The sequence below is a fragment of the Stenella coeruleoalba genome (genome assembly GCF_951394435.1).
Source record: "Stenella coeruleoalba genome assembly, chromosome: 5".
Classification (NCBI taxonomy): domain Eukaryota; kingdom Metazoa; phylum Chordata; class Mammalia; order Artiodactyla; family Delphinidae; genus Stenella; species Stenella coeruleoalba.
In genome coordinates, this window is record NC_137150.1 from 135,592,004 (window position 1) to 135,618,482 (window position 26,479).

The 26,479-nt window shown below is 47.2% G+C and overlaps 1 protein-coding gene across 4 annotated transcripts in view; it reads left to right on the top strand.

Moving 5' to 3' along the window:
• Nucleotides 1-26,479, top strand: part of DOP1B (DOP1 leucine zipper like protein B) — a 109,041-nt gene that overhangs the window by 70,114 nt on the left and 12,448 nt on the right. For 3 of the 4 annotated variants that reach the window (XR_013828300.1, XM_079921239.1, XM_079921240.1), the window contains 13 exons: nt 274-385; nt 997-1,185; nt 4,097-4,219; nt 6,431-6,565; nt 10,715-10,770; nt 13,194-13,298; nt 13,396-13,462; nt 15,941-16,085; nt 21,367-21,452; nt 21,687-21,796; nt 21,920-22,066; nt 23,092-23,153; nt 23,658-23,786. Coding sequence is in view for 3 of the 4 variants with exons in the window: in XM_079921239.1 (XP_079777365.1) it covers nt 274-385; nt 997-1,185; nt 4,097-4,219; nt 6,431-6,565; nt 10,715-10,770; nt 13,194-13,298; nt 13,396-13,462; nt 15,941-16,085; nt 21,367-21,452; nt 21,687-21,796; nt 21,920-22,066; nt 23,092-23,153; nt 23,658-23,786 (1,466 nt within the window). In the remaining variant the exon portion in view is untranslated. The remainder of the gene's footprint in view (nt 1-273; nt 386-996; nt 1,186-4,096; nt 4,220-6,430; nt 6,566-10,714; nt 10,771-13,193; nt 13,299-13,395; nt 13,463-15,940; nt 16,086-21,366; nt 21,453-21,686; nt 21,797-21,919; nt 22,067-23,091; nt 23,154-23,657; nt 23,787-26,479) is intronic. The other variant, XM_079921241.1, reaches the window with a different exon arrangement.

Here is a 26,479-nt window from a genome sequence, read left to right on the forward strand (position 1 = left end):
TCTCTCTTCATTAGTGTTGCAAAGCAGAAAGAAAAATGAGGATCTTCACAGACATTCTAAAACACCTGGAAACATTTTTCCAAAACGACTGTATCAATGTAAAAACAGCACAAATGATGCCTGTCCTTTTTGTAACAGTATTTCATTATGAGAGCCCCAGTTTTTTAAGATCGTGATATCTCTGTGGTTTCCGTGTTTATGTGTACGATTAAAAACCTTTATGGCCTCATTCTTAAAGATTCTCAAAACCAGTTTCTCGTTTCTTCACCAAAGCATGACCTCCAAGAGGGAAAACATTTCTCCGGATTATCCACTCACTCTTTTGGAAGGTCTAACAACCATTAGTCATTTTTGTCTTTTGGAACAACCCAACCAAAACAAAAAGGTAAATCATTTCTTTCCTGAGTTCGAGACAGTTTTCATATATTGTTTTGTTTTCATTGGGGTTATGTCTGTTTCAAAGAAGAAATGTATGTATGTCATACAAACCTATACGCAAACGTTAATGCAAATGAACACACATGCAAATAATGAAGTGTATGCACATATACGTGCAAATGTATGTATGTAAGTCATGCAAACGTGGTTTTGTTCTTGCTGGCGCTCTCTGTGGGCGACTTCAGCCCTCCACCAGTATGGGATAGAGTGTCATCTTTTTTCCGGGTACTTTTTACTTGGCCTTATGGAGTTTGAAGACGTTTTAGCTGTTGGTTGCTCTACCCTATCTGGGAGCAGATTGTAGAAGTCAGCTAGTGCTTCGGTTGAGTGGTTGGAAGAGTTTGTAATGAGGAGCCTCAGATGCACAGGTCTCCCTCTCTGAAAGAAAATCATGGGTTTAAATGCTCAGGGAGGCGTTTTACTTCCAGACCACACGTGGGACTTGCTCTGGAGAGTGCTACAGCCCAGACTTTATCCCACCAGCACCCTGTCCTCGTGGAAAGGGAGACGGTGCCACCGCAGACGCAGTGAGTCTCACGTGTTCGTTTTCGTTTTTAGACCGCTGCTGTGAGTGACTCTACCAATTTGAAAAATGCCAAGAATGCTATTCTGGAAGAGCTTCCTCGAATTGTTAATACCATGGCCCTTCTCTGGAATGTTCTCAGAAAGGAGGAGACTCAGAAGAGACCCATGGATCTCCTTGGAGCCACGAAGGGATCTTCTTCCGTTTACTTTAAAACCACCAAAGTGAGAGAGCTTCCTTTGTGTGTTTACGACTTCCTCTTCTTGTATTGTCCCACCAAAAAGTAAAAATGTACAGGGTTATATACATAAATAATCAAACGTAATGTGCTCAGAGAAACCCACATTAGAAGTAAGTTGGAAGTAGAAATCTCCAGTTTGTTTATTAGAATAAGTTTCCTATTCATGGAAAGAAAAGCTTTGTGAGTAGTTTTCAGTTTATTCTTTCCCCTTGGCCCCCTTTTTTTTTTTTAAGCCAAACATAAAGTCTCTGAGGGTTCCAGGTAGGGTACCTAAAGTCCTCAACCTGTTTCTGTTAAGCATCTCTACTAAGACAGCTTAGCTCTTACATTCTGCTTTCAGTGGTGCCTTGAACAAGTGTTGAGGTGTCTTTGAGTTTTTTATTAAACCAGAAGCTCACAACCCAGAGCATTTCTAGTTCTGTTACCGAACCCAACTTGGGTCCACTCGCCTGCACGCAGTAAAGGCAATCTACTGACACCAGGTCGTGTTAAAGGAAAGTGGGGGGTTTATTTTAAGGCGCCAGACAAGAAGTGTGGGAGCTGATGCTCAAAAAAACCTGAACTCCCCCGATGGGTTTCAGGGAAGAGTTTTTAAGGGTAAGGTGAGGGAGGGGAGTCGCAGGGTGGGTGAACAGCTCATGTACAGTTCTCTGATTGGTTGATGAGGAGATAACAGGGCCGTGTCACAGGAGTTAACATCATTAATCCTCAGGCTCCAGCGGGTCTGGGGGCTACCTGTTTATGGTCATCATGCAGTTAGCTTCTTCCATTTGGTGGGGGTTTTAGTATCTGTAAAACAACTCAGGAATATGCCTCAGACACTTATCTATGTACTTCAGGGAGGAACTAAAGATTCTGTGACTGCCATATGGCCGATTTACCATTTAAATTGTTATCACTTCTCCTCACCCCACTGCTACGTTTGTCATCATGTGTTCACATCCTTGCAATCATTCATTCCTGAGCCAGGCTTTTGTGACTCAGGGGAGGCCTGGGAGGCTAAAGCTTTTCTACAAACAAGAGGCCGGCAGAGGACATGGTGGGGAGGGTTCTGTCCCAGGAAGGCCCCCATAGGATCCCGCTCGGTTACAGTTCACTCTCTCTTGGTAGCGTCCCAGCTCAGTCTCTGGTTGCTGTGTCTGGTGGCTCAGAATTATCTGGCTGTGTCTCATTTAGCTGAGCACCCCTGGTGCCAGGTGCGGCCTCGGAGCTTACGCTGGCATCTGGCGGCCCGGGCTGAGCAGAACAGATCAGGACACGGGGAGCCAGATCACCTGGACTCAGCTCCCTGCTCAGGTGCTTCGTGGGACCCTGGGCAAGTTCATTAACCTGTCTGTGCTGTAGTTTCCTCAGTTGGAAACACGAAGCCAGGCATTCTCCAAGCACTCTTCGTTTATTGGCCCATTTAGTCCTCACCTGCAAGCTGGGTACTATTATTATTCCCAGATTACAGATGAGGACATTGGGGTGTAGAGAGAGTGAGTCCTTTGCCCTCAGTCGTGCATCTGATAAGCAGTGATGCCGGGATGAGGGTGAGTAGGGAATGGAGCCCGCCTCTGACTTCTGTTTTCTGATCTTTCTATAGTGAGTCAGGCAGTTGCACAGGTGGCCTCCAAAATGTTCTGGCAGTTCCAGAGATACCCTCCAAGGGAAATCTGCTGTATTTCAAGCTGCCACAGGAAACTGCTTAATTTAAGCCTAAAAATTAAGCTCTAGAAAGGTTCAGAAAATCCTCAGGCACGCAGCCTGAGCCTCGGTTTCCTCCTCTGTGAAATGAGTCTGTTATTAGTAGCCTACCTCCTGGGCTGATGGAAGGATTCATTTTGGCGATGGCTAACATTTATTGAGCACTTAACTTAAGCCCTCCCTGAAGGACCCAAGGCCTTGAGCTGGGGCCCCCGTGGTTTCTCTGGAGCAGAAACCGCAGCGGGAGGGAGAGGACGTCTCCATCCCATGGCCAATTGTATCTAAGGAGATGCTAAACTAAGGCAGTGGGGACAGAGGAAGCCCAAGGTAAATTCATTCATTCCACAAACATTTGCATGTCTGCTGCTGTGTACCATGTCCTGCTTATCCAACAGTGGATAAGATAGAGCAATTAAGTCCTTGTCTGCCTGGCGGATACAGACGTTAACCATCAATTTAAAAATAATGATGAGAAGTGCTACAAAGAATGCGGGGCACTCTTACAGGCTGTGACCCCTGGTCAGGGGGTCGAGGAGGCCTTCCTGAGGCAGAGGGGCTGAGCTGAGACCCAGGAAGAGAGGATTTGCCTGGGTAGGGAGGTGTTAGCGGCTGTGAGACCCACAGGATTTATAGAGGAAGGAACATGGAGGTTTCAGGAATGGAGAAAAATCCAGGCGCAGCCGGAGGGAGGGTGATGAGTGACGTCCGGGGCCGTGCTGTGAGTTTATTTTTAGTTGGTTACATAACAAAGTTAGTTAAATGGTACATATTTCTGGAAATTGAAAAACATCCTTCCTGATGCATATTAGCCCTTCCAGGGCTGGTTGAGACAAGTGAGGCTAGGGGCTTTCCGGATGGGAACAGTGCCGACTCCACTGCTGGGTACCCCCCCCCGCCCCCTTCCTCACTGTATCTGCAAAGCCTTGGGTGGCTGCCTTCGAGCCCTGCCCTGCTCACAGCTGCTTGGAGGTGGTATTCATCACCTCCCAAGGGTCTCTTCCTGCTCGGCTCCGCTAGCCATCTGTCCGTCCGCCTGGGCTGCCCGCCGTGCCTCTCGTCCAGTTCCTCCTCCCGCGGCCTGGTGCCCGGGATGCTGAGACAAAGACCCGCCCTGGCTCCCAGGGTTTACAGGTGCTGGTGGTGAAGTGCACAGTCCACCGTAGCCCTGATTCTACTCTGCTCTAACTCTTCGTTTTTCTATTTTTTAGATCATACGACAAAAAATTTTAGACTTCTTAAACCCCTTGACAGCCCATCTTGGAGTTCAGCTGACAGCAGCTGTTGCAGCGGTGTGGGGCAGGAAGAAAGTGAAACGCCACAGTAAGACAAAGGTAAAGCCAGAAATGAAAGCAGGAACTAACTTACTCTGACAAAATACCAGAGGGTCATGTGTGATCAAAAGTGACGCCAGGGCTTCCCTGGTGGCGCAATGGTTGAGGGTCCGCCTGCCGATGCAGGGAACACGGGTTCGTGTCCTGGTCCGGGAAGATCCCACATGCCGCGGAGCGGCTGGGCCCGTCAGCCATGGCCGCTGAGCCTGCGCGTCCGGAGCCTGTGCTCCGCAACAGGAGAGGCCACAACAGTGAGAGGCCCGCGTATCACAAAAAAAAAAAAAAGTGATGCCAGAGGCCAACACGGGAGACTGGGGCAGTGGTTCCACTGTTTTATTTATTTTTTATTCTTTTATTTTTTATAATCTTTTCTTTCTTTATTTTTGGCTGCTTTGGGTCTTTGTTGCTGCACGCGGGCTTTCTCTAGTTGCGGCGAGCAGGGGCTACTCTTTGTTGCCCTGCGTGGGCTTCTCATTGCTGTGGCTTCTCATGTTGCAGAGCACAGGCTCTAGGCACGCGGGCTTCAGTAGTTGTGGCACGTGGGCTCAGTAGTTGTGGTTCACGGGCTCTAGAGCTCAGACTCAGTAGTTGTGGCACATGGGCTCAGTTGCTCCGCGGCATGTGGGATCTTCCCAGACCAGGGCTCGAACCCGTGTCCCCCTCATTGGCAGGCAGATTCTTAACCACTGTGCCACCAGGGAAGCCCAGTTCCACCGTTTTAAATGCATCATGTACTCTAGCTGTGCCAGTTACAACTAGCCGGGGTGTCGGGTGGGTAGGGAGTGGAGGCCCCCCCCAACCTCTCTTTTCACATCTTTCTGTAATGAGTAGATTGTACTTCTATTTAACCTTTTTAATCTACTGTCTAATAGTGTGCTTACAAGAATGTACGTTATAAAGAAGAACACCGCCATGAACCTGCCACCCAGCTTAAGAAACAGTTCACCATCCTACCTATGAGGACCCCTGTGGGCCCTTCCCTGGTTGTAACACCACCTGATAGCTTTTTTTTTTTTTTTTTCTTTTGCGGTACGCGGGCCTCTCACTGTTGTGGCCTCTCCCTTTGCGGCCATGGCTCACGGGCCCAGCCCCTCCGCGGCATGTGGGATCTTCCCGGACCGGGGCACGAACCCAGGTCCCCTGCATTGGCAGGTGGACTCTCAACCACTGCGCCACCAGGGAAGCCCGTGATAGCTTTTTTTTTTTTTTTTTTTTAACTAATCTTTTTAAAGACTTTCTCTTTTTAAGGCAGTTTTAGGTTCACAACAAAATGAGAGGAAGGTACAGGGAGTTCCCATATTCCCCTGTCCCCGCACGTGCATGCCCTGCTTCCCCCAGCAGCCCCCGTCAGGGGGTTACACTTGTCACAGTTGCTGAACCTACACTGACACGTCCATAATTTACACTCGGCTTTTTTAATTTATTAAAGTAATGCTTGTTCATGATGGTCAAGAAAATTTAAATCATCGCATTCCTGCGCCCAGACTTCAGTGTGCATTTTGTCCATTCCTTCTCCACCGACTGGTCCATCACGAGGTCCTCCGGGAGCTTGGTTCACGTGGTCCCCTCTGTCGACCATGCAGGTTCCTACCTGGTACCTCCCTCAGAGGGTCTGCCCCACCCCCTGGACACTATCTCAGGGCCCAGCGTAGGCCCCTGTTCCCTGAGGAGGTGTGAGAGGCTGGTGGCCCAGGCCACCCACCTTAGCACTTGCTGGGGCTTCCGGGCGAGAAACCTGATACTTGCAAGTGCATGTCACCACCCTACACAGACTTCTGTCATCACAACATGCCTCCCTCACCGGGACTTGCCTGCCACAGGCAGCTCGGGTGAACCTGATTTACCTGTTTTTCTTGCTGTCCTCATACTTTGGGGGCTGTCTCGATATCAGCCTGTTTCCTCCCAATTAAACGTATCTGTTTCTACAATGCTTTCTCAGCTTGAACATACCAGAGAGACTGCCCATCATCAGCTACACGTTTTATTCCTTATTTGTATCAGATACTGATTAGGTTACTGTGATTAAATGCTAACCTCACTCTTCGTTCCCACCACTAGAGTCCATTACCCAGTTTTCATTTAAGTATTTCTTTAGAAGATTAAAACAAACCTCTTTTTCCAGGAGCAAGTATTATAGAGTACTTTCTGTGCCTCATTCTTGTTCTTGTTTTCTCTCTGTGAGCCTTAAAGGAATGATTTTTTCCTCGGCAGATCGTCCCGGCGGCCAGCGCATCCCAGCTGACCCTCGTGGACCTGATCTGTGCGCTGAGCACCCTGCAGACTGACACGGTGCTGCACCTGGTGAAGGAAGTGGTGAAGAGGCCGCCGCAGGTCCTAGGGGACGAGGTCAGGAGCCTGGGGACCCTCAGAGGAACGCAGCACTCTCTCTAACTCCACGTCTTATAAACTGTGTTGGGGAGGGAAACAGAGGTTACGGCAGCAACTCGGAATTCGGGGGCTGTAAAGCGAAGGTGTTCTTACCGGGCTCTGCGGAGCTCCATGAAATGTGCTTCATGGGCTCCTGTTTTGGGGTGCAAGCCACTTAAGGTGAAGGACGGACTTCCATCCTTACATCCCACTGCAGGGTGCTCTGCCCGGTAGTGGTTCAAATCGAATAACTCTGTTAGAAAGAAGAAATGTCACTTGCCTCAAGGAACTTGCAGCTGAAAAGGCGTCAGAGTTAAACAAAGCCAGACACTAGTTAAAGGTGGAAAAGACTGATTTTATTTAGTAACTACTGCAGCAGGGGAAGGAGTTGTGCTCTGTTCCAGTTTGTGCAGAGGTGAGTGGGTAGTTTAAGCAGAGAATGAAGAGCAGGGAGGGTGAACAAGCAGGGGCTTCAGCAAAGTCAGGGGAGTGGAAAGTTACAAACAAGCAAGAAGGGGGTTGGTGGATGTAATTAGGCCATCGGGGTTTGCTGACTGTAAAGTGCAAGGTAGGTTCCTGTGCTCCCTTGGAGACTGGGAAACAGGGGCCCTATCTTTCCTGATGATGGTATTTCAGAGGGATGGCTGCCAGGTCCTTGAGAAAGACATCCCTGGGTTGTAGGAGACACACATACATCTCACAAGGGACAGAGCAAGGATTTATAACTATAAGCTTTTCTTAATAAATGCTCAAAGAAAGGGAGGTCAGGAACCTATCAGAAGTTGGCTAAACACACAGCAGATTCCTTCAGAAGCCTTGAGCTTTCTTTCTTAGGCAGGCATTTTAAGGGGGTTGAGGTCATCCCCGTAGGGACGTGGCCTTGAGCTGCTGGGAACCTGTTGGGACATCCCTGTTGGCACAGTGGTTAAGAATCCGCCTGCCAATGCAGGGAACACGGGTTCGAGCCCTGGTCCGGGAAGAGCTCACATGCTGTGGAGCAACTAAGCCCGTGCGCCACAACTGCTGAGCCCACGTGCCACAACTACTGAAGCCCGCGTGCCTAGAGCCTGTGCTCTGCAACATGAGAAGCCACCGCAATGAGAAGCCCGCGCATCGCAACGAAGAGTAGCCCCTGCTCGCTGCAACTAGAGAGAGCCCGCATGTAATGAAGACCCCATGCAGCCAAAATTAATAATAAATAAATAAAGTAAAAAAAAAAAAAAGGCTAGGAAATTGTAAATACAGACGCTACAGTCTGACATAAGCATCTCAGGATTCGGGCTCTCCTCAGAAACATAATTCTCAGTTTTTTCTTGCATTTTCAGTAAAATGTTTTCAGGAGGGCAGGAGAGAGCGGGGAGAGGGAGGGAGAGAAAGAGAAAGGGACTGTTGAGTAATGGGAGATATTTTAGAAGCTCTGGAATCTAATGATTAACCCTGTCATTGATTACCTCATTCATTGATTGTTAAAAAAATTGGAGTGAGAATATTGAGGAATTCCCCAAAATGGCTTGTGACCAAGGGCCAGATTCTTGTACCATTTCTTTTACTGTTGGAAAGCAAAAATATTATAGGAGGAAGAAAAACTATACGATTTAAAATTCAAAAAAAAAGGAGAAGAAAAAGAAGAGGGTTCAGAGGAGCCTGACTAGGTCAAGGAGAGCATCTTTGTCAACGGGCGAGTTAAAAGTCTGCATAATTTTTACAAAGGTACAAAATACATGTCAGAGGACTTGACTCATCCTGGACGTGCTGAGAAAGAAGAGATTTCATCTGGCTGCAGGGAAGGCAGTGGCCTTTGAAGGGTGACGTGATTGAACCACAAAGCTCTTACAGTTTTTCTGCCCAGTTTCGGGGGGGGGCACCTTTTCATTTATGCACCGTGACTTTGCAACAGAACAGACCATGTGGTTTAACAGTTTCCTGCCTGAGAGATTTTTGGTTTTACCAAAGCAGACCTCTTCGTTGAAAGTGTTGGAGCTGTTTTGTTCTTAATTAATTGGATAGAAAGCAGGGATTTGTTCCAACTTTGAAATAATTGCCTTCTCTTAGGTAATTTAAAATTATACAGTTAGGAACAATTTAAGAATAATTCCCTAAGTGAAAATTAAGGGAGTGGACCAAGTGATTTTGCTAATAAATAGTTGTAATCCAACAGATATTTGTACGCCAGGGTTTATAACAGCATGAATCGCAATAGCCAAAAGGTAGAAACAGCCCAAGTGTCCATGGATGAATGGATAAACAAAATGAGGTCTGTACCTGCAATGGACTGTCTATCATTCAGCCTTAAAAAGGAATGGAATTCTGACACATGCTGTACCGTGGATGAACCTTGACAGCATTATGCTAAGGGGAATAATAGACAGTATTATTGTATACTGTCTATACTGGACAGTATACTGTCCAGAAGGACAGTATTATATGATTCCACTTATCTGGGGGACCCAGAGTAGTCAACTCCATAGAGACAGAAAGAAGAATGATGGTCACTAGGGACTGCGGGGGAGGAGGGAATGGGAGTTAATGGGGACAGAGTTTCAGTTTGGGAAGATAAAGTTCTGCACATGAATGGTGGTCATAGTTGCCCAACAATGTGAATATACTGGATGCCCTGTACACTTAAAAATGTTTAAAATGGTAGATTTTGTCAAATATATTCTACCCAAATAAAAAAATTTTACAGCAAATAAAAGAAATTTTCTTTTTAGATATTAAGGCCATAACACTAAGGGTGGTGAGCAAAAGCTAAACCTTGGAATCAGAGATGTGTTCAGCCATTCTCACCCCAGAGTGGACAAGCTGACCAAGAATACCTTTAGCAGTTTTGGCTCTGCCTGCCTTGGAGGAGAACTCCCCACTTGAAGCTCTTCCTCTGAAAGGCACGTGGCACAGGGGCACCCTCTGCAGAAATGTCCACACTGGGAAGGCCGCTCGGGGCTTCTAACCAGTCAGTTACACTCGGGGCTCTGGTCCTCTTCCTTCATTCCACGTGTTTATTGAAAATCAAGTCTGCGTCGTAGTGGGGAGTCCTAAATAGTTGACACTGTTCCTGCCTACGGTCAGCCTGTATTCTCGTTGGGGAAAGAAGATAAGGCAGATTTACACTGTGAGGCCAGATTATGGAACTGGCCAAGCGCTTAAACAGTCAGATGTAAAATGGGCACGGGCAACTTCACGGCATCTGTCGGACGTCTGCCCCCAGTCTCCCAAATGCCTGGTAGCCTTGTTGCCTTTTACTCTTGAACGTAAATGTTAAAGTAATGGACCCTGAAGAGAGGGAGCAGGGTGGTGGAGGCGGGCAGCGGCAGCATCAGGTCCTGGGTGGATTGGCATTTATATCTCTGAGCAAGTCTAGCTGGCAGGAGATTGATCTTCCGCGCTGCGGGTCGGTCCCCACGGATGGGGTCACAGCTGCAGCCATGGGGGAGCTGGTCCTGCAGCAGCTTTACACACAGAGCAGGCGCTTTCAGGTTTTGTTCCTTCATGTTACCGGAGTTTCTGCAGACACCTGCAACTCCTGGGCTTAAAAAACAAAAAAACCTAGATGTCGTCTGGCTGAGTGGTTTTTGGCGTTTTGAATAACAAAATTACATTTTGTGGTTAGTTTAGTTAATTGGCTCGACTTCTGTAACTTCGACAAATAGCCTTTTACAAGCAAGAAGGGAAAAAATGTGTGTCTTGAAACCTATTTCTAAGTAGTTCCAGCCATTTGGGATTTAGGGAAGTTGTCTGGGCTGTTTGAGGGAATTCCTGGAGCTAAGAATTCAAATTTGGCGTTGTTTCTCAACTGTAGCTCCCGAGGGCCAACTTTGGCCACCAACTTTGTGTCTGGGGGGAGGTTCAGTTATAATGCCAAATCTTCCCTAAATACTTGTTAAAAGCCTGGAATGGGAAGTAGGTAAACATAAAGGGAATGACTCTGGGAGTCTGATGAGAGGGGCACTAATGATTTGGGGCCTCATAGGATACATTTGTTTTTGTTTCACTTTCTATTATATTTGAAAGACTCTAGCTGCAAGCATTTGCTTTGTTAGGATATAGAATCTGTTTCATTTCTGTATTTGAATTCTTTTTTAGCCTTATTTCCTACCAACTTGGAGTAATTAGCTTTGCTTTAATTTTCAGAAATCGCCCCTCGTGGATGTCCCTGTGTTGCAGTTTTGCTATGCTTTCATCCAAAGGTAATGCAGCCCCTCAAAGACGTTTCTCAATTATAGATGCTATTGCAATGATTATAAATAATTCCTCTGATTGTATTTCCATTTTTTCTTTTAACTGAAGTATCATTGATTTACAATGTTGTTAGTTTCAGGTGTACAGCAAAATGATTCCTATATATATATATATATATATATATATATATATATATATATTCTTTTTCAGATACTTTTCCACTATAGGAAATAACTATAGGTTATTATAAAATATTGAATATAGTTCCCAGTGCTATTGTTTATTTTTTAAGGTTTATTTATTTTTAAATTAATTAATTAATTTTGGCTGCGTTGGGTCTTCGTTGCTGCACGCAGGCTTTCTCTAGTTGCAGCGAGCGGGTGCTACTCTTCATTGCGGCGCGTGGGCTTCAGTAGTTGTGGCTCGAGGGCTCAGTAGTTGTGGCTCACAGGCTCTAGAGCACAGGCTCAGTAGTTGTGGCACACGGGCTTAGTTGCTCCGCGGCATGTGGGATCTTCCCAGACCAGGGCTCGAACCCGTGTCCCATGCATTGGCAGGAGGATTCTTAACCATTGTGCCACCAGGGAAGTCCCTTATTATTTATTTATTTATTTAATTTATTTTTGGCTGTGTCGGGTCTTAGTTGCGGCACGTGGCATCTTTCGTTGGGGCGTGCAGGCTTTCTCTCTCTAGTTGTGGTTCGCAGGCTCCAGGGCACGTGGGCTCTGTAGTTGTGGTGTGAGGGTTCCAGAGCGCATGGGCTCTGTAGTTTGCGGCACACAGGCTCTCTAGTTGAGACGTGCAAGCTCAGTAGTTGCGGCGCTCGGGCTTGGTTGCCCTGCGGCATGTGCGATCTTAGTTCCCTAACCAGGGATCGAACCCATGTTCCCTGCATTGTAAGGCGGATTCTTTACCACTGGACCACCAGGGAAGTCCCTGTTTATCTATTTAATATATAATAGTGTGTACATTTTAATCCCAAACTCCTCGTTTATCCCTCCCTGCCACCCCCCTCGCATTGTGTTTCTTGATTACTGGAGACGCTTAGTTCAGAAAGTATCTGAATGGTGTCCTTATTTCCTCTCGAGGCATGGGAATACCCTGATGCTTTTACTTTTTCCTTCTGCAGAGATCAAATCTGACATTTTAAAGTCTGGGTGCTATAGCTTAAATACTTACGTCAGCAAAGCTTTATGTGAGGCCTGGTAAACTTTAGAAGAACCAGTTTGCGTTAAATTGATACCAAAAAAGGAGGGGGGATTTTAAGGACCTCTTTTAGAAAAAGGAGAAGGGGTTATTTTTGGTGCTGTCCTCAATGCTTTGCCATGTTTTCTGCTGGATGGCTTCTGCGTGGGTTTACTGTGCTGAATGTCCGCATGCAGGGGTCTCAGCTGTAGGAGTCCCCCAGGTGTTTCTCCACGGGTAGAAAGGACGCTTTGCTGGGCCTCGTGCAGATCTTATGGCAGGTCCCGGGTGCGGCTCCCGGACCCCTCCATCGTGTGGGGTGTTCTCGGCTGCAGTAAGGAGGGTGAAGGGAGTGTAGCCCCGTCTCAAGGAAGCCTCAGTATTCTCATCTATCTCAGAGGGTTCACAATAAGTGCATCTGACCACCAGCTGCAAGCTCCCCGGTTAACAGGTTCATGTTCCGTGGTTATTCCGGCTCACTGTACCCTGAGGTGGCAAGAAGGGTCATGGTCCCAGGAGTCCCTGGGTCTAGGGTTGAGCTCAGACCAGCTGTTCATCCTGCACCACAAGCATCCCTGTACTTCTTTCCTGCAGGAGGTAAGGATGAGCTGGTCCCTTCTCGTGGTAACTAATGTGAATTATATCACTAGCAAGCGCCTGTTGCAGGGGCCTAAGTGATATCTGAGCCTTCCCAGCAGCTGCAGGAGCTGCGGCCTCCTTTTACAGAGGAGGCCCTGCCCAGGTCAGTCAGGAGGCAGTAAGTCAGGGACGAGGACTTGAACCTGGGGCCCTCTGGCTGCGGCCAAGCTCTGCCTTTTGTGCTGTGCAGCCTCGCTCCGTAGCCATAATCCGAGTCCTTGTTTTCCTGAGGCCTGACCTTGCCCTCTGTGACCTTCTGATGGTTGACTCTGTGTTTCCAGCGACGTCAGAGAGGCTGAATGGTAGAGCCAGACAGGCCCAGAGATCAGACAGTCCTCTAGTTCCAGGCTTTCACGTTATAGACGAGGAAACCAGGGGCATCTGACCTGTCAGCAGGGTTGCAGCTCTCCAAACTCCAAGTTCTTGGCAGAATACCAAAATTTAGCTTGTGTGTATTGTAATTTAAAAAAGAGCAAACAGGTCAGGCGGATATGCCATCTTCCTGTGCTTTCCAACCACCCGGATCTAAAATGTGCTTATAAGTAACATTTTGTTTTGACCTGTTCAGGGTTGGATATTTTTTCTTTCTTTCTTTTTTTTTAAATAGGCTCCCAGCAACAGCCTTGCAAGCAAACTTCCCTTCGCTGTTGGGTGTGTTAAAGGAGTCCGTGCAGTTGAATCTCGCTCCCCCTGGTTATTTTCTGCTTCTCAGGTACCGTGTCCCTGCACTCACGTCACTGTATTTTTCTTCGGGAACATGTTTTTATTTCTGCAGCGTTCTCGGTCTGAAGCTGATTGTCTCTCAACAGCATGCTGAACGACTTTGTAACAAGAACTCCCAACCTGGAGAGCAAGAAGGATCAGAAAGATCTGCAGGTCTGTATGTGCAAGTCTGGCAGGCTGTTACTGTCCCAGGAGTATCGCCCACCTTTAGAGGCTCTCACTGGAGAGAGTAAACATTGGGCAGAACCAGATCTTAGATTTGCATTTGTTCCCGCGTCTGATTCCCTCCGTTACTGTCTTTAGAGGACTCTGTACAATCTCCTGATGAAGGTTCTCGTGTTAGACTTGACCAGTCGACCGTGCAGTTTACAAGGCACCCTCTCGCTTCCCACTGTCCACAGATGTATGCGGACTTACTCTGCAGCATGATTGGAACAATAAGTCTATCTTTATGCACAGATTCCTTTCCTTAGAACCTTCCCCCATCTTTTTAAAGCAATATAGACCCACAGGAAATTTCAGAAACACTGAAAAACAAAGTAAAACTCACCCATAGGAGAAGGAAAATCTTCTCCTTTGAGTAGAATGCCAACTATCAATAATACATAGATGGGGCTTCCCTGGTGGCGCAGTGGTTGAGAGTCCGCCCGCCGATGCTGGGGACACGGGTTCGTGCCCCGGTCCGGGAAGATCCCACATGCCGCGGAGCGGCTGGGCCCGTGAGCCATGGCCGCTGAGCCTGCACGTCCGGAGCCTGTGCTCCGCAACGGGAGAGGCCACAACAGTGAGAGGCCCGCATAACGCAAAAAAATAAATAAATAAATATAATAATACATTAGAAGTAATGAAGGAGTTAGAAAAGTCACTATTTTGCAACCATTATAATCCTTGAGTGAGGAGCTTTTTGAGTCAAAGCCTTTAAACTGGGTTGTGTAGTTTATGGCTTTGGTGATATTACTGCTAATCGCTGTGATCCCTGGTGTTTGTGAAATATCTGTCCAGTTCCTGATTCTGAGGCACTAGAGTTCTGCGTAAAGCACAGTGACTCCTTTGACTCAACCAGTAGAGAAGAAAGCATCACCCAAGGGCAAGTGCTGCAGCCCAGCCCTTGGGTGGCACCTCCTGCACTCACCTGGAAGCCCTCCCACTTCCATGGGCTGTTGCCTGCCGCGGCCCCTCCGTTTCCAGTCCATCGGCCGGACGGTAGCCACAGGCACTACCGCAGCTGGTGCGGCTCGCTCTGCTCCTGTTCGTCAGAGGGCCAGGTGGGCCTCTGCTTCCACCCCAGGATGTCCCAGCCTCCCTGACACTGACTCCTTCCTGCTGTTTCCAGGCACCCCAACTTCTTTCCCATCCATTCACTGCGCTTGAAATGGGAGCTCTTCTAAGTCCTCAACCCCTTTTCTTGATCTGCTTTTAAGAATTTATTTTCTTGAAGTAGAGTTGATTTATAGTGTTAATTTCTGCTGTACAGCAGAGTGACTCAGTTATACACACATATATATATCCTTTTTCATATTCTTTTCCATTATGGTTTATCACAGGATGTTGAATACAGCTCCCTGTGCTCTACAGCAGGTCCTTGTTGTTTATCCATCCTGTATATATACTACTTTGCATCTGCTAATCCCAAACTCCCACTCCATCCCTCCCCCACCCCACCCACCTTGGCAACCACAAGTCTGTTCTCTACGTCTGTGAGTCTGTTTCTATTTCGTAGTTAAGTTCATTTGTGTCATATTTTAGATTCCACATAGAAGTGATAGCAAATGGTATTTGTCTTTCTCTGACTTACTTCACTCAGTGTGATCATCCCCAGGTCCATCCGTCTATTCTTGACCTTCCTTACCGCCGTCATCCACCCCACACCTCTGCCCAGGCGCACCGCGGACAGTTCGCACGGGTGCACCCCCCTTGCCACCGGCAGGCAGACGTTCTCTTGCTTCATGCCCGAACACAGCTGCTGGGCTCATAGTGGAAGTCAGGACTGTTCAGTTCTCAGATGTCAGGGACGTACAGCCCCTCTTAGCTGGCAACGCTCGATGATACCCACTCAGTGTTTCTACCTCCGTCCCAGCTACTTGACCAAATCCGTTCCTCATGGAACTCCTGATACAGATGACTCCTCACTTCACCCTCGAGTCAATTTAATTTATGCAGTTTTGTTTCTTGTATTATTCAAAGATGCATTTCTAGCAAGAATCCATGGTCCTGAAGAAACTGGAAATCTAATCTGCCAAACGTGTTGTGCCGCTGTGACTTCCTGTGTCTCTGTTTTACCCAAGTTGGTCAGAGAGTAGCCTGAGCCACGAGTGTCTGTTGAGCCCTTGACATGTGGCTTGTCTGAAGTGAACGTGCTGTAACTAAACACACAGCAGATTTCAAAGACTTCGTAGCAAAGAATGCGTAACCTCGCTAACAATTTTATATTGATTATATGTTGATACCCTGTTGGATATATTGTGTTAAACATTATGAACTTGTTTCTTCTTTTAATGTAGCTCCTAGAAAACTTGGTATTACCTGCATGGTTCACAGCTGCGGCTTGCATTATATTTATATCAGATGGTGCTATTTTAGGATTCTTTTCCTTAACTAACTTCCTTTCCTCTTTCTCCTGACTACTCTCAGGAAGTCACTCAAAAAATTCTAGAAGCTGTCGGGAACATTGCTGGCTCTTCCTTGGAACAAACCAGCTGGCTGAGCAGAAACCTGGAAGTGAAGGCTCAGCCTCAGATCTCTCTAGAAGAATCTGATGATGAGGAAGATTTGCACGGTAGGTGTAGAAGGGTCAAAAAGTAATGCCCAGGGCTTCCCTGGTGGCGCAGTGGTTGAGAGTCCGCCTGCCGATGCAGGGGACACGGGTTCGTGCCCCGGTCCGGGAAGATCCCACGTGCCGCGGAGCAGCTGGGCCCGTGAGCCATGGCCGCTGAGCCTGCGCGTCCGGAGCCTGTGCTCCGCAACGGGAGAGGCAACAGTGAGAGGCCCGCGTACCACCAAAAAAAAAAAAAAAAAAAAAGTAATGCCCAATGCCAGCTAGTGGGGCTAGTTTTGCCTTAAAAGTAAACTGGCTTTACTTCTTACAACATACGTTGTATGTATACTGAACAATAGGATTCCATTGGAAGGGTCCCGAGTGGCCCACGCTACCGTGTTAAGCCCTCACTGGGGGTCCAGATGGGGGTCCAAGAAAGTAACTTCCCAAGATAATTTGCACAGACTCAGTAATGGAAATCTGTGTGGGATAAAGAACAGGAGAATGTATGTTTTTCTTTTTGTGGAGCCGTGGAAAGAAAACTTAGTAAACCAGCTAACTATCGTCAGGCAGTTGATGTTGTATTTCATTTCTGGCCAACACACCCCTGCCTCTCGATGACCCTTGTGTTTGGTCATTGCCTGAGTGGTGAAGATTCTATCATGGAGGCCACACAGAGTAGGCACAGCCCAGCCTTATAGTCAGTTACAGCTTCCTAGGAAAATGGTCTGGAGACTCTCAAAGGAGACTCATCTGTTTACTCGGAGGACCGCTGATCAGCCAGATACTCCTGAGGAGTGAATTAAATGCAACAGGGTAGACTGTCAATTGCCGGTGCCCTGAAGACCGCCGGACGAATGTATCATCGAGCAAATCTCAGGTTACTAGACCTGCTGCAGTGAGGGAGAAACTTGGCTGGGGCATAGGGGTGTCTCAGCTCTAGGGGAGGTTTGGGGAGGATATTTATAAGGTTGTAGGGCCTTGGCTGAGTTGTTTGTGGCAGATCTTTCCAGGTGGGGCCTGGGGCAGAGTTAGTAATAAGATACCTTTGCATTGGTGGGCACAGCACTAGGCGAGGGTCCAGAAGGGGATGTTGACGAGATGCTGCTCGTTTTGATAAGTGAGCCACTTTAGTTGGTTGAGTTTTTCTTTCAGAATTAGGCATATCTTAGAGCAAGTAATTATTTTTGCAAGCTCTCAGTATTATTTAACACAGACAGGAAAGTATGCCCAGTCCCAGTGTCGCTCAACACTGGACAAGAAAATCAGTTTGGTCTCAGTTTTGTTTGTTTTTTTTTTCTGGTATGTGGGCCTCTCACTGTTGTGGCCTCTCCTGTTGTGGAGCACAGGCTCCGGACGCGCAGGCTCAGTGGCCATGGCTCACGGGCCCAGTCGCTCCACGGCATGTGGGATCTTCCCGGACCGGAGCATGAACCCGTGTCCCCTGCATCGGCAGGCGGACTCTCAACCACTGCGCCACCAGGGAAGCCCTGGTCTCAGTTTTATTAACACGAGCAAAAAAATTACATCTATGTTCTCAGTCGGAACTACATAGCACAGTGCCCACCACAAGGTCAGTGTTCAAAAGCTTCTAGTTCTGTCATATTTTATGATCTCTGTCATTATTGTTAGTAGTAGTTATATCAGCAGAAGCAAAGCTGAATTTGTGGTTTTTAATATACAAAGGAAGGTGTGTCAAGAAGTCTGGGCTCTTTTCTCTTGCAAGTAAACGAAACTCACTTCAGGCGTGTAGAAACACAGCAGCACAAAACTTTCTGGCTCACGTACAGGAAAAGCCCAAGCGTCTACATCTGGTTTTAGTCAGAGCGGGAGCTAGGTGTTCAGATGAAGTTCATCAAGTCTCACGCAAAGATTCCGGTCGGCTGTTCTGGGCCTGTGGCTGACCCAGAGGAGGAGAGGAAAGGCTGGTGCGCTGGAGCTCTGAGAAATGGGCTCCCACCCAAGAGAGGCTTCTCTTGCAGGAGGAGGAAGGATGGTGTTAGACAGACAGGCCGTAGTACCCCCTCCATTACTCCTGCCATATTTGTTTGACAGCTAGTTTTGTGGTTTACATAAGAAAATAATTATACTTCACTCTGTAATGAAGATCCTATAACTAGTATGCTGTCATTTACTAATGTAAACCAACAATTATGCTTTCTCAGGCTGCGGTTATGATTATAGTTGTGGTTCTAGGGAAAGAGAGCTCATGCAACTCCTTGCTTCATCTGCCCTCAGTTATTCCCGATGTAGGTACTGATGTAGGGATTAAACTGCTTCTCCACCACCAGTGCAGCTGAGCCTGGCTTTTGTGCAGTAATTAAATTTAACCTCAAGACAGTACTGTAGTAAAATGATTACCTGATTTTTATTTTAAAAAAGAAAGCAATAAATAAATAAAATAAAAAAAGAAAGCATAGAATTCCAAAGCTGGAGGTGATTTGGGGGCTTCTCGATAAGACTTAATTAGCGAATTATAGAGTACCGAAAGACTCTTTGGATCATACACTATGCATTGTTTCAGTCTTGAACAAACTAAGTATGCATACTGGCCGTCTAAATCATGAAACAGAATGAGGCTTCAAATGATGTGTTTCTCCACTTAGAGTTCTTCTGTGTGCAGTGCACGTGCAGGGTCCTTCCTGTACGTTTGCGTCTGGCGTGTGCCATGCACTGTGTTCTAGATGCTGGTGATGCAGCAGGAAACAAAATGAGCAGGGCCTCTGCTCTCGTGGGGCGGGGGGGATGCGGAAGGTGATGGTCCAAAGTAAATTAACAAAGGTATCTTTCAACTCTTCTGGAAATCCAAAATGAAAGTGTTTTTTTTTTTTAATGGGAGTGGGGCTGGGGGCCACTTCAGATGTTGCAGAACATGTCCCCAAGGAAGTGTCAGTTGTGCTGAGAAATACAACGTAAGGGGGCAGCCATGCAAAGATCCGGGAAGGCGCTGCCCAGAGGGGATGGCGAGTCCTTGAGGTGGGAGTGGGCCAGGCCCAGGAAACCTGAAGATCAGCTTGGCTGGAGCCTAATGTGTGGCCATGCAAGGTCAGGGCGAGAGCGGGGGTGGAAGGTTGTCCGGCTTGATGCAGAGCACACTTAAGAGCTTGGCCATCAGCCCACTTGCTGTGGGAAACCATTAAACTGTTTGGAGCAGTGACAGGCTCTTATTGAGTTTTCAGAAAACATCAGTTTGGCTGCCGGGAGCGATGTGGGCTGCAGCAACCGAGAACAGAAACTGGGAGTTCAGTTAAAAGCATCTCACGGTGCTTTGGGCAGGAGAAGATGTTGGCTTAGAGGCACGGGCTCTAGAGAAAGGTGGACTGGTGTGAGTGCAGCATCAACAGAACTTGCCGATGGATTGGAAATGGTAGTTTAAAGGAAAAAAAGGCAAACAAGGATGACTTTGGGGTTTTTGTTGTTTGGTTTTTTGTTTTATTTATTTTTGGCCGCGTTGGGTCTTCATTGCTGAACATGGGCTTTCTCTAGTTGCGGGCGAGTGGGGGCTACTCTTCGTTGCGGTGCGCGGGCTTCTCACTGCGGTGGCTTCTCCTGTTGTGGAGCACGGGTTCTGGGTGCACGGGCTTCAGTAGTTGTGGCTCGCAGGCTCAGTAGTTGTGGTTCGCGGGCTCTAGGGCGCAGGCTCAGTAGTTGTGGCGCACGGGCTTAGTTGCTCCATGGCACGTGGGATCTTCCCGGACCAGGGCTCGAGCCCTGCGTTGGCAGGTGGATTCTTTTTTTTTTTTTTTTTTTTTTTACGGTACGTGGGCCTCTCACTGTTGTGGCCTCTCCCATTGCAGAGCACAGGAAACACTCTCTGGAGTGTTTCCGGAAACACTGTGCTTCTGGAAACACTCTCTTCTCATAGTTTCCACGACTCCATGTTCTCTTGGTTTTTCCCCTTACGCTGCTGACCTTTTCTGATTCCTTCCCAGACATCTCAAATGTAACACATGCAAACCCAAGCTCCATCTCCCTCTCCAGAATGTTCTTGCTTCAGACTTTTCCACCTCAATCAATTGTTTAAACCAAAAACCAAAGTCATGGGACTTCCTCGGTGGCGCAGTGGTTAAGAATCCGCCTGCCAGGGCTTCCCTGGTGGCACAGTGGTTGAGAGTCCGCCTGCCGATGCAGGGGACACGGGTTCATGACCCGGTCCGGGAAGATCCCACATGCCGCGGAGCGGCTGGGCCCGTGAGCCATGGCCGCTGAGCCTGCGCGTCCGGAGCCTGTGCTCCACAACGGGAGAGGCCACAACAGTGAGAGGCCCGCATACCGCAAAAAAAAAAAACAAAACAAAACCGGAGACAAGGCAGAGAACACGGATATAAATGTTCCAGGTTAATAACACATAGGGGCCAAACTGAGGGCGTTTCTGTTTGTTTACATTAATTTTCTAAATGAAACATGAGATGAGGTTACCAGCTGAGGAGGGACAGGTATCGATGGTTATGGAGGGAGGAGGTGAAAGAACTATGTTGGAGACTGGGAAAGCCAGCACAGCGCTGAGGGACGTGGGGGAGGGTTATCTAGTAGCATCAGGTCATTTTTGAGTTGCACAGTCATGAAGTAAAGTGAGATCTGTTTCAGAGTAGTCTGGTTTTCTCCAGAGCATTTAGCTGCATAGAACTGCATAGGCAATCATTGGGTTTAGCCAGCTTTGCATTTTTCTAGGTGAATGCTTCAGAGGGAGAGAGAAGCAAAAAAGTGAAGGATGTTTGCAAGGTGGACGATAGACCACGGGTGTGGGTGGGGAGATAGAGAAGTGAAGACCTGGGGGGATTGATAGGTAGTGAAGGACGTGAACTCAGGGGGTTGGAGGCTTGTGCAAGGTTTCAGGAAATTGTCAGAGCAGCATTCCAGGAGTAAGTGAGCAGGAAAGGTAAGATGTGGTCACTGTAGGGTGCTGCAAATGGAGACTTTGGAAATTCATGAGGTCAAGGGTATGATGGTGACAGTGGCTGGCTGAGCTGGAACAAAATAAAAGCTTGCTGGAAAAGAAAAGACTAAGGGGCTCGGAGGCCAGGATGTTAGAGGGGTCATCCAGGGGGATGTTGAAGCTCCAAACATGGTGATGAGAATAGAAGCAGGGAGGAAGACAGTGAGTTGGTGCTGATTTATTTGATCAAAATACCCAGATTCTTAGTTGCTGAAGTTGAACATGTTAGCAGAGAAGAATACGTAACATGTACGTACGTACAGAGTCAGTGTGAAAGGCGGGAGCTCATGACTCAAGTTCATCTGATGCTTTGGGGGCATAAATGGTGACCTATTGTCCTGATTAAAACACACATGCCTCTTTCAGCAGATGCTGCTGCCCCCGCGTCAGCAATGGTGCCTGCGTCTGCCCCTTCGGTGTACAGCGTGCAAGCCCTCTCCCTCCTGGCAGAGGTACATATGCATCTGGCTTGTCATCCCCCCACAGAAGTGAGGCTTTGTGAGGGCGTTCATTCTCAGGGGCCAGGGCGCACGGGCTGCACCGTCCCGGGTGAGTTCATAAGCCAGAATTGGCCTCAAGCTGCCCCGTGGAGTTTTCTTGTTAGGCTGTGTATACCCCGAGGACTGAATTTTGTATTGCCGCCTGCTTTAGGAGATTTCTGTTTTCTGGTGGTCCTGTTCTTCTAGGTTCTGGCATCCCTCCTGGACATGGTTTATCGAAGTGATGAGAAGGAGAGAGCGGTGCCGTTGATCTCACGTTTGCTTTACTATGTTTTTCCTTACTTACGCAATCACAGGTAACGCCACCTTCTCCATTGTACCCCACCCACGTGTGGAAAGGTAGCTTATGGGAAATGTGTCCAGCGGGGTTCCTTGCACCATCTCTGACCTTGGCCCTTTCCCCTTCCCACCCCTTTCAGTGCCTACAATGCCCCCAGCTTCCGGGCTGGCGCCCAGCTGCTGAGCTCTCTAAGCGGTTATGCCTACACGAAACGAGCCTGGAAAAAAGAAGTCCTGGAATTATTCTTGGACCCGGCCTTCTTCCAGATGGACACTTCTTGTGTGCAGTAAGAAATGCTGTCCTGATAAAAAAAAAACGTGCCCTGAATCTTCAAGTGGAAAAGTGTTTGGGTTTCTGTAATTAATTCTCATTCCTGAAATGGAAGCACAGCTAGCATCAACCCAAATCATAGGACACCACTCACGGGTTAACTGTGTATTTCTGGGAACAGAATTAAGTCTTCTCAAAACTACAAAGGTGGCTTTTTTTAATCAGGAGAAGAATTTCAAGTAAGAGAGCACATTTTTCCTAAAGAGCATTGCATGGGGTTCCAGTGGTACTTGGTCTAGTACTGCTTTATCTTGTAATCACAAAATGCTTGACCAGCATTAAGATGACGGGACTCCATGGTGACACTGCGGTGTCCTTATCCCACTTCTCGGCTCACACTCCCCGATTCCTCACTGAGACCTTGAGGCTGGCCAGGCTCTGCGCGGGCAGCGGAGATCCATGGAATCCCAGGCACAGGATGAACTAGCTGTGCCTTTTTCTTGGAGGTCAACAGAACCACCCGTAACTCTGCCCCTGGCTTGACTGAACAGGTCTTCATTAATGGCAGGGGGAGACGGTGGAGACTGGTCAGCTTCTTTATGTGGGCTGAGGGTTTGCCCAGCCACCACCAGCGGCCATGGCTGTAATCCTGTTGCACTGTGGGGAACCCGTTGAGAACAAGTGGTGTTTGTCTTCACAACCCCCATTCTTTCCATTAACACAAGTGTATGGACATCATCTGTGGGAACACATTTAAGGGCAACCCTTGTGAAAGCCAAGGTACCTTGACAATTTGTGTTTTCTTTTATTGTGAGCTGGGAATTATTCATTATTCCCCATGTTATTCATTCCCTATGTTAAGGTTATAAATGAAAAGCTTTCGCTTAACGTTTCCTTATATAAAAACTATTCATCCCTTTCACTAACTTTTCAGAAAGCAGTTTTTAATAGATCTTAAAGGGACATGTTCTTTTCTTGATGCTTTTAATCAGACTGTCACCCTTTGCATATTTAATTAATTTTGCTTTTTTTAATATCCAGTTGGAAATCCATTATTGACCATCTTCTGACTCATGAGAAAACAATGTTTAAAGATTTAATGAGTAAGTTCTTCTGTTATGTGCACATAAGTCACACTTTAAAGGACCGATTCCTTTTGGTCATAACCAGCTTTTACCACGTATTTCAGAGCCCAGCTCAAACCTTTTTTAGTGCCATTTCGGCCACAGAGTGTAATGTGATGTGCAGAATATGTCGGGACTACGTCAATGAGCCTTCCCATTTCCAGTCTATTGACACGAACGCCTTCAACTACCTTTTTTGCAGTTTTATAGCGGAGAAAATACTTTTGAAAGTAATGATAAGTTGACCACAATTGGTTAGGAGTGCTTTCCTGTACCTCATATCCTCTTCAAATACCCCATCACTCAGTATCATGAAAGAAATAAGAACTTTTATAAATGTAAATACTTGAGTAACAACTGCATGCCCTTAATCAAGACCGTGATCTTTCACCAGGGAAGATAGGAATAGTAGGGATTTCTCATCACTTACCTCTCATTGTAGTGTTCTCACTAAATGGAACTTATTTGCTCTATTTATTCCAGCCATGCAGAGCAGTTCTTTAAAACTGTTCTCAAGTTTTGAGCAGAAAGCCATGCTGCTAAAGCGCCAGGCTTTTGCTGTCTTAAGTGGAGAACTTGATCAGTACCACCTTTACCTTCCTCTGATCCAAGGTAAGAAGTCCTGCCCTCCCCCAGCCCACCCCCGCCAAAAGAGACAGGCCCAGAGTGGCCGACATGGCTGGAAACCAGAGGGGCCCAGGGCAGGTGTTGGTGGAATGGTCAGACGTTAAATGAGTACTCAGCAGAGGTGATTGTAGAAGAACTTTGGAAATATATCGGTAAATCTGAAACTTTATTTTAAAAATCAGTTATTATGGGACGTTCCTGCTGGTGCAGTGGTTGAGAATCCACCTGCCAATGTAGGGGCCACAGGTTCGAGCCCTGGTCCAGGAAGATCCCACATGCCGCGGAGCAACTAAGCCCGTGCGCTACAACTATTGAGCCTGCGTTCTGGAGCCTGTGAGCCACAACTACTGAGCCCACGTGCCACAGCTACTGAAGCCCGCGTGCCTAGAGCCCGTGCTCCACAACAAGAGAAGCCACCGCAATGAGAAGGCCGCACACCGCAACGAAGAGTAGCCCCCGCTCGCCACAACTAGAGAAAGCCCGTGCACAGCAACGAAGACCCAACACAGCTGAAAATAACATAGAAATAAATAAATTTATTTTGTTTGAAAAGGCAAGACAAAAATCAATTATTATAATGCTATTAGTTTTTAAAATTTTTTAAGGTATTTATTTATTTTGGGCTGTGTTGGGTCTTTGTTGCTGTGCACAAGCTTTTCACTAGTTGCGGCGAGCAGGGGCTACTCTTCGTTGTGGTGCACGGGCTTCTCATTGCGGTGGCTTCTCTTGTTGCAGAGCACGGGCTCTAGGCATGGGGGCTTCAATAGTTGTGGCTCGCGGGGTCTAGAGTGCAGGCTCAGTAGTTGTCGCACACGGGCTTAGTTGCTCCATGGCATGTGGGATCCTCCCAGACCAGGGCTTGAACCTGTGTCCCCTGCATTGGCAGGTGGATTCTTAACCACTGCGTCACCAGGAAGTCCTATAATGCTATTAGTTTTTATTAGGTTGTTTTTTAAAGTCTGGCTGTGCTTCTTCAGCACTGTCTCCTGCTGGATCCCTCCTGCAGTGCAGATACTAAGTGAGGCCAGTGACAGAGCAAGATTTTGGAGAAGTACCTGATTTTTCTGTAGCAGTCTTTTCTCTTCTTCATACTCGCGGTATTCTTTGTCTGCTTCAAAAGTGAATGATTGTGGATATTATACATGGTTTTAAAGGTTTTTCCCCCTCCTCATAAAATGTTGAGTTGGCGAAGTGAGCATTCTGTTTTAATTCATCCTCCTCCAAGATACAAAAGAACTCTCAAACAGGAATGTGTTTTCCTTAAGACACGTAGCCTAAATGGAATATAATAAAATAAACAAGCTTTCAAGAATTGTATTAAATATCATGAAGGCTAGTATAACAAACAATTTTACAAATATTAGAATTACGTTGTAAATCCTTTTGGGGTGCTCAGACTTATTAAAGTATAATTTACATACAGTTCTGGCTATACAGTTCTATGAATTTTGATAAACACATGTAGTCACGTAACCACCACGGCAGTCAAGATTCAGAACATTTCCATCACCCCAGAAAGTTCACTCGTGCCCCTCAGAAGGCATCTCCTGCCCTTACCCCCTGACCCTATCAACCACTGAATCTTCTTTCTGTTCATATAGTTTCATCTTTTCTGGAATGTCCTATAAATGTGAATGTGATTGGACAGTATGTAGCCTTTGAGACTGGCCTCTTGTATTTGAGAGTCATTCATTCTGTTGTATTTATCAGTAGCTTATTTCTTTTTATTGCTATTTATCTATAGTATTCCATTCTGTGGTTTGTTCCAGTTCACCAGTTGAACATTCAGGTTGTTTCCACATAGAATTATGATATAAATCTCTTACTGTACCCTCTTAAAAAATGCTCTTATAAATATCTGTCGGCTCACAAGGCATGTGTTTTTCCTAAATATTTTTATTAATTCTCAGCCCGCGTCCCTACTTGATTAACCACTTGAAAGGTCTTAATTATTTTAGGACAAAACATTAACAGCTTTCACGGGTATTAATTATGACAGTATTTTATATTTGCAACAGTGAAAATACCATTATACTTCTACTGACATAATTTCAGCCTGTAAAGCAGGTAAGGAGATGTTCATGACCTAACGTCTTGAATACTTAAAATGTATGAAAGTGAATATTCAGATATTGACAAATCCTTACTTGAATCACTAGCAGGAGGCTGCTTGGATCAGAGGGTGGCCAGGAATGCCGTTAAAGGTGGTGGCAGCCCTCCAGAGACTTTGCTCAGTGCAGAGGCAAAGCTGAACTTCGTTGCATACTTACAGGATTTAAAGGGGAGAAAGAACAACGGGAACCACATTTCCTCTAGTTCACAGGCGGCATCTGTGGTGGTGCTTTATGCCCCTGGCCATCAGACAGTGGTCCAGAAGCGCAGCGTGAAGTTCACTTTCTCAGCAGGCGAGCATGGTAGGCAGTGCATTGTACAAGCCTTGCCATGCCTTCTCACTTTTTTTTTGCGGTACGCGGGCCTCTCACTGTTGTGGCCTCTCCCGTTGCGGAGCACAGGCTCCGGACGCGCAGGCTCAGCGGCCATGGCTCACGGGCCCAGCCGCTCCGCGGCATGTGGGATCTTCCCGGACCGGGGCACGAACCCGCGTCCCCTGCATCGGCAGGCAGATTCTCAACCACTGTGCCACCGGGGAAGCCCCATGCCTTCTCACTTTGGAAGAA